The sequence below is a fragment of the Pinus tabuliformis genome, chromosome 1_2 (assembly GCF_031772625.1).
Source record: "Pinus tabuliformis cultivar Carrire ecotype Pingquan chromosome 1_2, CPIR1, whole genome shotgun sequence".
Classification (NCBI taxonomy): Eukaryota; Viridiplantae; Streptophyta; class Pinopsida; order Pinales; family Pinaceae; genus Pinus; species Pinus tabuliformis.
Window position 1 is genome coordinate 9,831,937 of NC_142298.1, and position 10,736 is coordinate 9,842,672.

The following is a 10,736-nucleotide window of genomic DNA, read 5'->3' on the forward strand; positions in this document are numbered from 1 at the left end:
CTCCTACAGAGCAGGCTACTGAAGGCGCCAAGAAGAACGCCAGAAAAAAGGCTTCATCTACACCAGCCCCGCCGCGCACTCGTTCAAAGACCGCGGAGACTGCTACATCTCACCCGGGTAATGTCTCTGTCCCTATCAGTTCTCAAAATTTTACTGATGTCTTGCATTCTGTTATGCATTCATCTTTGCAGTCCCCTCATACTGATCATGATCCTTTTCCCTCCATCCCCTACACCATTGCACCCCCTCCTCCCACCTTCTCCACCACACCCTCCTCTCACAAATTGGAGCTGGGCCTCCCCGAACCCTCATCCTCCCCGGTCGGCTCCGGTTCACACCCCTACCATCTCAGACCCCGGGCTCGATCCAGGCTGCTTGGTCTGGGACCTTCCCCTGGTCGTCACCGCAAACCAAAAAGGGGTAGACCATCTCAAATCAACTCAGCCATTCAAAATGCTGTTGCTGATGTCGCCCAGGGGCGACAGTACACCATTGAACGGGCACTTAGAGCAATTGCGCCCCTGACCTGTGGTTCCCCATGATCTGGCTCTCCTACAACTGCAGGGGATTAGCCAACCCCAAAAAACGATTGCCTCTGAAAAGACTTTTGTATGAATCTAGATGTGATATAATATTCCTTCAGGAAACCTTATGCACATCTGAGGTGGTTGTGCGAAGCCTACAGGCTCTTCAACCGGGTTGGATATTCCATGGATTGGATGCTTGTGGCCGATCAGGTGGTCTGGCCATCGGCATAAATCCAAGAAAAAGCAGGCCCCTCTCCATATGGGGGGGCAGGGGTTTCCTGGGTATGGACATCCACATGGGCAATTTGGGTTTCCCTATCAGGATTATCAACATATATGGACCCAACCATAATAGGCTATCATTTTGGCAGGACTTTCTAAATGGCAATCTCATCACTCAGCACACTGTTCTGGGAGGCGACTTCAACTTCTCCCTGGGGGTTGGAGAATCCTGGGGACATCATGCTCAGACTGACCCTATTGCGGATCAAATGAATATGTTAATTGACGCACACAGACTTGTGGACATTCCCATGAACAAGAAGATCCCAACTTGGCACAATCAGCGTACTGGTGACAGTAATACCAAATACTTCCATAATATTGGCTCAAAGCTGGCGACAGTAATACCAAATACTTCCATAATCTTGCCAATGGCAGAAAGGCAGCAAACACTATCTGGAAATTGCCAGCTGAACCAGATGGATGGGCATCCACGCATCAACAACTTGCCAAATTGGGAGTATCACATTTTAAGCAACAATTCACTGCTCCGAATGACATCAATCTACCGGACATCATCAATCTTGCAGGTCATTTTCCTAGATTTGTGGGACAAGAGGATATTGAAGATCTCACTCAACCAGTCACCATTCAGGAGTTGGAAAGCACCCTCAAATGGTTCAAGAAGGATAAGAGTCCGGGGTCGGATGGATGGCCAGTGGAGTTTCATCTTGCTTTCTATGATATGCTGGGCGAGGACTTATTGCAGGTCATTGAGGAGAGCCAGATCACTGGGCACATCCACCCCCCTATGAACTACACCCTCATTGCCCTGATACCCAAAACCGATGACCCCTCATCCTTTAATGACTTCTGTCCCATTTCATTTTGTAATTGCCTATACAAAATCATCGCTAAAATTATTGCAAATCGCATAAAGCCTATTCTGTCCGCACATATCTCAGCTGAACAATTCGCCTTCCTCCAAAATCGCCACATCCAAGAGGCCATAGGCACTGCCCAGGAAGCCTTACATTCCATCAAGCAGAAGAACCTCAAAGGCATATCCCTGAAGATCGACCTTGCTAAGGTTTTTGACAAGGTAAACTGGCTCTATTTGAAGATGATACTCACACATCTGGGCTTCCCCCACATTCTCATTAACTGGATTATGGGTTGCATATCATCTGTCTCATATGCTATCCTCATAAATGGCTCGGCCTCCACTCGCTTCAACATCAGCAGAGGAATCAGACAAGGGTGCCCTCTCTCCCCTCTCCTCTTTCTTATTGTCATGGAGGGGCTCAGCAGACTCATAGCATCTGCAAAAAGAAATGGTGACTTCAGTGGACTTAAAATCACTGAGCAGTACTATCTTACTCATCTACTGTTTGTAGATGACATTCTAATTTTCTTGAATGGAAGTGTCCGGGACTCCTTTGCTCTAAATAATATTCTTCAACTCTTTTGTAAGGCTACGGGCATGGTGATCAACAGGGAGAAATCTACCAGGTCAACGGCGGGGTGCACAAACCAGGAATCTCTACTGGCGTCACAGCATTTCCCCTTCTTGGAAATCAATCTGCTGGATGGATTCAAATACCTTGGCTTTAGACTAAGGCCAGATGGGTACAAAATCGAGCACTGGTCTTGGATCATCAACAAAATTGAAAAAAGGATAAATTGTTGGCATCATCGTCTTCTATCTAAAGCAGGTAGACTTCTGCTGATCAAATCTGTTCTTGAGGCTACCCCAGTATGTTGGAACAGATTCCTTTGGAATGGGAACAAAAAAGGGAAGATATTTGCCTGGACGAGATGGTCAACAGTCACTACTCCAAAGAGATGGGGAGGGTGGGGACTTAAAGCACTCTCGGAATTTGCACAAGCGCTAACTGCCAAGCAAGGCTGGTCTCTACTCAAACAGCATAGTCTCTGGGCGGAAGTCATTCACCAGAAGTATATTTGGCCCTCAAATATCATTGAGTGGATCCGTAGACCTCATTGGAACCGACAAGGCATATCTGCGATCTGGAAGGCCATCCTTGATGCCATGCCTCTTATTCGAGACAATCTTTTGTGGCGTATTGGAAATGGCTCACAAGTCCGCATAGGCTTAGACCCTTGGCCCGGTTCTGGAAATGCGCACATTCTGCCAGAGGGGCTGGTTCGATACCTTAATAACAAAGGCATTAAATATCTAGCGCAGATTGGAGATCAACTACACTCTTCCATCTTCACCCAGGCATGGATAACAGATCGACAATGGCAACTGATAGATGAATGGCACTTAAACTGGAAAGACTACATTCAAGCTTTAACAGAATCACATGTCAGGCTAAAAGAGGATGAGGACGAGCTTATTTGGGCGGTTGCCAAATCTGGTAACTATGCGCCGAAGTTAGGCTACTATAAACTGATTGAGGCAAAGAACCCCGACCTGCATAAAAGCTGGTGGACAGCTCTCTGGCACCTTCAAGCTCAACCAAGAACTCGTCTTCTCATGTGGAACATCCTTGCAGATAAATTACCCACTGGATCCAATCTCAGGAAAAGAACTTTTGCTGGACCGACTTGGTGTGTCCTCTGCAGGAAAGAGGAAGAAACAACTCCACATCTATTTCTTACCTGCGAAGTCACAAAGGATATATGGAACCAGGTCACTCAGGCTCTCAATATCAATACAGCTTGGCAGGGGGATGATATACCAACGGCTTGGGAGCTGTGGTGGAACGCAGTGGCTTCAGGCAAGTCCAGGAACTTACCGCTATTGGTGTCCTGGCACATCTGGAATCGACGGAATGCAATCATATTTGAGGATTGTATTACAAACTGGAACCTTCTTCCACCTTCCATTTGTGCGGCATATTCAGAGATCCCCTTTGAAAATAAACAGATCACCCCCAGGAATATTACACCAGAAATCATAAACAAGAATATACCGTGGGCATATTTTGATGGGGCAGCTCCGAGACAAGGATGTGGGGGGGGCATTCTATTTCATCTATCAGACTCACACTATTTTCACCTGAGAATGGGACTTGGCCCTGGCACAAACAACCATGCTGAACTAATTACACTGAGACATCTCCTCTATTTTGCATTGTCCAAAAACTGCCGGCATCTACAAATTTTTGGGGACTCAAAGGTTGTGATTGATTGGGTTAACAACAAATCCATCTGTCATGCACATTCATTGAAACATATCTTGGAAGAAATTGTTTTTTTCAAAACACATTTTGACCAGATCACTGTTTCTCACATTTTCAGAGAAAGAAATTCAACTGCTGACCGACTCTCGAAAGAAGCGGCGGATCGTCCTCTAGGAGATTGGCTGATCGAGGAACACAAGCCGGAAGGGATGCACAGATTTTTCCATCGCCCATATATGGATGGTCTCCCACAGGGTGAAAATGCACCCATCTAAATTTTGGCTCTGCATTGATATATATTGTATATAACAGACTCAGCACAGTTATATTATTTCCTTTTGCATATGTATAGCGGTTATACTTTTCAGACCTGCTTTTTTGTAATTTTGAGACATTGCACCTTTCTCTGAGGGATACAGATCCACCGTATCTCTGTGGGCACTTTGATGTAATTTTGTTCTCTGAACAGTGGTGAAAACCACACTACAGCATATGCCAATGGCATCAACAGCATGTAATTTCTTTTAATACAAATTATGAATTCTCTTTCTTCGGAAAAAAAAAAAAAAATAAAAAAAAAATAAAAAAATAAAAAAAAACACCAATTTCATTTCCTGAAGCATCAAATTCCACAATAAAGGTTTTTGTGAAGTCCGACGTAGCTAAGACCAGTGCTTGGCACATTGCCTCTTTAATATGTCTAAAGGCCTTCTTGCTTCTAGAGTTCATGAAAATGCATCTTTCTTCAATAATGTTGTTAGAAGTGCTGATATTCTCCCATAATTCTTAACAAACTTGTGATAATACCCTATCAACCCTAGAAATCCTCGTAGATGCTTTATGGATGTGGGGATTTTCCATTCCTTAATGGCTTTAATTTTGCTAGGGTCTACCTTAACACCTTCATGAGATACAATATGACTCAAATATTCCACCTCTTGTACTCCAAAGAAACATTTCAAGCTTTTTGCATATAACTGTTTCTCCTCCAATAGTTTGAGCACCCTGTCAACATGTTCAACATGATCCTTCCAAGACTTGTTGTAGATTAGTATATCATCAAAAAATACTAACACAAATTTTCTAAGGGTTTGAAAATGGAATTCATCAAACCTTGAAATATAGAAGGTGCATTGGTAAGGCCAAAAGGCATGACCAAAAATTCATAATGACCCTCATGAGCTCTAAATGTTGTTTTTGGATTGTCTTCAGTCTTCATTCCGATATGATGATATCCTGAACGAAGATCCAACTTGGTGAAGTAAATTGATCCATGCAATTCATCCAATAATTCATTAATGATAGGAATGGGAAATTTATCTTTAATAGTGAGCTTGTTGAGCTCCCTATAATCTGGACACATGCACCATGATCCATCCTTCTTGTGAACCAATACTACTTGAGCAGAGAAAGAACTTTGACTAGGTTGAATTATACCAGCCTCTAGCATTTCTGCAACCATATGTTCAATTTCACTCTTTCGGGCATAGGGATATCTGTACAACCTGATGTTTGGTGGAACACTTCCTGGAATCAAATGAATAGCATGATCATGATCACGAATAGGTGGGAGACCTTTGGGAGTCTTAAGTACCTTGGAATGATTGTCCAAGACTTTTTGGAGATCTAGAGAAATAGATGATTTCAATGTGGGAACCTCTAGCGAACATAATTGTGAAATTACACCTCGTAGTTCCTTCTTTAGAAGCTTTTTCATACTGTTAGAGCTGATTATCTTTCCTTGTTTCCCTGCAATACCCCTTAATTCAATTTCATTTCCTTCCGCGGAAAATTTCATGAAAAGTTCTTGAAAATTAAAAGCTATTGTACCCAAGGATTGTAGCCATTGGACTCCTAGTACAACATTAGCACCACCCATTGGAATGGAAAGCATTGGGCTATTAAATACATATTCTCCCATGTATAGATTGATATTATGGCACTTTCCAGAGCAATTTATGGTTCCTCCACTTGTAACCATCACTTGACACTCTGGTGCTGGATATAGGAAGCAATTCAATTCCTTTGCTATCTTACAATGAATAAAATTATGGGTACTTCCCAAATCAATCAACACTATTACCTTTTTCTTCTTGATATGTCATTATATCTTGATAGTTTGAAGAGTGGTAATTCCAGCCAATACATTACAAGATATGGTCAGATTCATTTCTTCTTTATCTGGGTTTGTTCCTAGAGTATATCCTCTTCTTTTGACATTTCTTGTTCCTTTTCTTCCTCCTCTTCACAATCTATGTAGAGTAATATCTTCTCAGGACACTTATGACCTTTAGTGTTTTTGCTATCACAACTATAACAAAGCCCTTTTGCTCTATTTTTCTTCCAATTGTTGTGGTTTCATCCTTGTAGGTTGTGAAAGGCTAGGGGTAACAACACTTCCATCTTTATAGTTGTGAGTAGTAGGCTTCCTGGTTGCCATAATTTTTCTTTCCATTTTTCTTGCTAACCTAAATGCCTTATCCAATGAACCAAGTTCCCAAAGGCGAACCTCATGTTGGATATTATCCTTTAAAGTCCCTATGAACACTTCAATCCTATGCTCCTCTGGAATATCTTTTACCCTTATGTTCAATTTTTGGAAGTCCTCAATGTGCTCCATCATTAAACCCTTTTGTTTGAGATTTATCAATTGGCTAAAAAATGTGTTGCTTTTTGTATCCTCATGATGTGCTATCATTTCTTCCGTAAAAATTGCCCAAGTGACAATTTTTTTACGAGAGCAAAGCCATTGATACCATAAAAACTGATTTGGTTCCAAATATAAAGTTTCAATACGTACCTTTTGTGTGTTTTGCACATTATGGAGATAAAAAATTTGCTCCATCTGTAGTATCCATGTTCCGGGATCCTTTCCATCAAACTTCCTCATATCGATTTTTGGAACATGGTGGGTCTTCAATCCAACATTAGAGTCTATGAAATCATGATTAACATTTATTTTGTTCTCATCATGAGTTTCCTTTACTACCCTTTCACCATTAGTGACGATTTCTTGTAGCAACTTATTCAAATTTATCTTCAATTCTTCCATCTTATCATCCATTCCATTCATCTTAGCGTCCATGCCATTCATCTTAGCTTCCATATTAACGTCCATGCCATTCATCTTAGCATCCATGCAATTCATCTTATCTTCCACGCCATTCATCTTAACTTTCATGCCATTCATATTAGCTTCCACGCCATTCATATTGGCTTCATTTACCTTTAGTGAGAGTGAAATTTGTTGTACTTGGTCTTGTAATCTTGATATATCATGTTGTATTTCTTCCTATTCTTCACAATTCATGCTAGAGCTTTCAGGTTGCTTACTAGGTGTTTCCATTTTCTTTCTTCGAGGAATTAATTAATGCTAATAATTATTCACTATTCCCTTTGAATTCCTTCAAACTAATTTTTCAAACCAATCTTATGCAAAAATTAAAAAAACTACACACCTTTTTTTTCACTTTGTAAGAGCTCGATATTGAATTTGTTTTATCCCTGTAATTGCGGATCTCGAATATCTAAAACCTGGTCTTGCGGCAGCCCTTTAAGTCATATTTCTAACCCCACAATTATAATCAAGATTTGATTCTCCAAGGAAGAGTTATGCCAAATCTCCCATGGTGACCTTATTATAGACTAGTTCAGTAGAGAGAACTTGTATGGTGTGCCATGTGTCACCGTTTCAACCTTAGTACCTAAAACTTATACACATAAAGCTACAGGTCGTCCTCTTTCTTAAAATTCTTACGAAATTTCAATCTGATGCTCAAAACAAAAGTTATGCTGATTTTCCTCAAGTCACCTATTTGGAATGTAATTCGGGAGTCTGCAAAAACCCTAACTTCCTCAAATAATATCGCCGAAAATATAGCGCGACAAGCTCTGAAATTTGGAACTGAAGTTCAGAACGATTTCGTCTCAAATGGGTTCTTTTTGTAGCTTCTAAAACGTTATAGAAAAAAGTTATAGTGAAACTTCCAGGTTGACCTATTTGGAGCAGCGAAACCCTAGAATCCAAAGCTCTGATACCAAATGTTATGAAACCAGCTCACAAAAAGATAGAAAATATAGATCAACACCTTAGAAATAAGCCTCTTTGAGGGGGAACCTCCTTTACATTACACAAATAAAAATTCGTAGATGATTCAAATGACAAAACCTTCTTTCTATATATAGGACTCTAAGGGGTCACAATATAACCAAGCCGACCTAACAATAATAATATAAAGGCACAAAAATAACAATAGAGGGATTCTATGGGGCACAATAATAAAAATATGGGGATAATAGGGGCACAACAATAATAATAAGGGATACAACAACAATAGTAATGGGGGAATCACTAGTATTATAGGTACCTAAAATTCCATACCTGAATACTTCCCTCCAGAGACTCTAGAATTGGTCCTGAACTTATCCTTGATCAGTTGCTTACACCATTTCCTTCCTACGACTTGTTCCTTATGCGCAACCCACCACCTGGTTGGGGTTTCTCGCAATGCAACATCCAGTAAGGGAATCCTCTAACACTCTAATATGTTATCTTCAAATTCTAAAAAAAAAATCCACCTCGGACATCCATAAAACCAAGGTGGATTACTCACTTCCATTCCTACCCAGCGTACCATTTTGGTGACAAGTGTGCATCTCTGCATACTAACCTCATGCAACCTATTCTTCCAATTCTCCAAGGCCCCTTCTGAATTCAAGGCACAGGATCCAATGTTTTTTTAGCTCAATACTTCATCAGTTGTGGGATTAACATAGCCTTCCCATCAAGTTGTAACATTAAAAATGTTGTCCAATTATTCCTAGTTGATCTCCCCATTGACTGGATCAACATATTGATATCCTTCAAGCAAATCCAATGGTGTTATGACTCAGATATATCTACTTTCAAATATCATCTATCTTTTCTTCAAATTAATAATTACCTAACTGTCAAAAGCCTAGTCTATCCCCAAAAGAGTCAGATAGGGATTGGTATCATCCATGATCTTGATCAACTTGAAATCAATTATGCTTAATACCTCACCGATGTCCTGTGGTACTCTTGAAAACCATTCAATAGGAAAATTTGATGTTGGTTGGAAAATCTGATTTGAATTGGGGACCAAGTCAGCTTTGGCTACCCCATCATCTCCCATGTTCTTTTCTATAAAATATTTACATATGATCCCAAATCCATTATAATATTACCCATTTCATATTCTCCAAGTTATGCACTAAGTTTAAATTCCTTGTTGGTTCTTTTCCTACGTGCTACTTGATTTACCACACAAGGGGTAGTCTATGCAGTTTTCACTTCAGGCCTACTGGCACACATCTCTACCAACTTCCAGAATTTCTCCAAAGCTTGGGTATCCCTCACCAGTTCTAAACAACTTTGCAACAGACTCTAAATTGGGTTTGGTATGGTCCTATTTTCTCTCCCTTTATTATTTTCATATATCATCGACATGGTTAATTTTTGTACTTCCTCTGGCCCATCCCATTCTACCACAACCATATACTATCGGGCCTCCTTGTATGTAGTCTTCTCCTGCATAGGATCAAATTTCAGAGGGGGTTTAGATGCTCTTCTTACCCACTATATAAAGGTAGAGGAAATAGTGAGTTAAACACAATCATTTTTAAATGCACCTGTTGCATGCCAATATTCTCCCTATTTCCTACTATTGAAGCCTCCAAATTTAGCGCTAGATTTAGAGCCTTTGACTGCATACCTATCCTCTACTATGTCAATGGTATCCTGATATGTGGTAGAATTCTTGCAATAAACCATCCCTTATGTTGCACAACCAAAATTTTAAATGTCATCCTATCCTTCAAAACTTTGAGTCATTGGTCAAAGTCCCATACTGATTCATTCAAACCCTATTTGACTTCCTTCAATTCTGTAATACATTTGGATTCTAACTTTGGCTTCTATAATTCCCTGATAAATCACCACTTGATCTCCACCAGGGTATTTTTCTCTACATCTTGAGTTGTCCTTTTAAAATTCATATACCACGTCAATGCATGGTCCCTAAACATGGCTTATACTTGTGCATCCTTCGTGGCCTCATCTTGGACCTATATAGTTGTCAAGATAACCTCACATACAAACAAATGTTCTTGGTCATCGGACCTAGCACCGTGGAACATAGGCATCAATAAATCTATGCCTATCATTATATTTTGTGTAGTAATTCCTGACGAAGTACTCCAACCTGTGCTTGTTGAACTACGAGAAAACTATGCACTTGACTGCGCACCGCTCTGAACTTGAGCACCTTGATTTAATACCCCTAGATTCTAATAAATTCTTCTATTGCTAATATTTCCTCCTTTCTAACTACAATAACCTTATAGACTAGTTATATTAGTGTGATGATTACTTACCTCCTAATCCATAGATACGTGCGAGATTGTGGACTTAACACCAGGTACAGTCTACTGCTGCAGGTTTGGTTCCAAAGCTTCTATACTACATGGAATTAGTTTTTCCCCTTCTCCTTCCTCTGTTTGTGGCATACCGAATTGCATCCCCTCATAGCTCCAGCCACTGACATTACTCATTTTTCTTTGATGGCCTCTCGTAGCCCCTCCCTCTAGGCTATCCCTTTTATTAGGCATCAACGCTAACCAGCCTCTTCCCATGTCACCTCGTCGGAACCTCCCTCCACTCCTCAAGGTGCCACCCTTATAACTCTCTAACTCCATCCTATCATGTCTTCTTCCTATGGGAAGTTTCGAGACCACTGTCATCTTCCACCGCAATCCTTCATCTTTGTCTCCTTCCCTTGTCCTCAGGCCATCTCCTAGTTCTCCCCCAATTCCC

At 40.7% G+C, this 10,736-nt stretch overlaps 1 protein-coding gene across 1 annotated transcript; it reads left to right on the forward strand.

Annotated features, from left to right (window-relative positions):
• The first annotated feature begins 811 nt into the window (after positions 1-811).
• On the forward strand, positions 812-4,176 carry LOC149204054 (uncharacterized). Its single transcript, XM_089397024.1, has 3 exons — positions 812-1,106; positions 1,220-3,692; positions 4,020-4,176. Exons 1-3 carry the CDS (start codon positions 812-814, stop codon positions 4,174-4,176), a joined length of 2,925 nt encoding a protein of 974 aa, XP_089253150.1.
• Positions 4,177-10,736: the final 6,560 nt, after the last annotated feature.

What these genes read in the sequence shown, in the direction of transcription:
- LOC149204054 (XM_089397024.1), top strand. Translation starts at nt 812, where the DNA reads ATGGACATCCACATGGGCAATTTGGGTTTCCCTATCAGGATTATCAAC. An exon ending in CAATCAGCGTACTGGTGACA is followed by an intron (nt 1,107 to 1,219) that starts GTAATACCAAAT and finishes GGAAATTGCCAG; the next exon opens with CTGAACCAGATGGATGGGCA. An exon ending in ATCATAAACAAGAATATACC is followed by an intron (nt 3,693 to 4,019) that starts GTGGGCATATTT and finishes TCACATTTTCAG; the next exon opens with AGAAAGAAATTCAACTGCTG.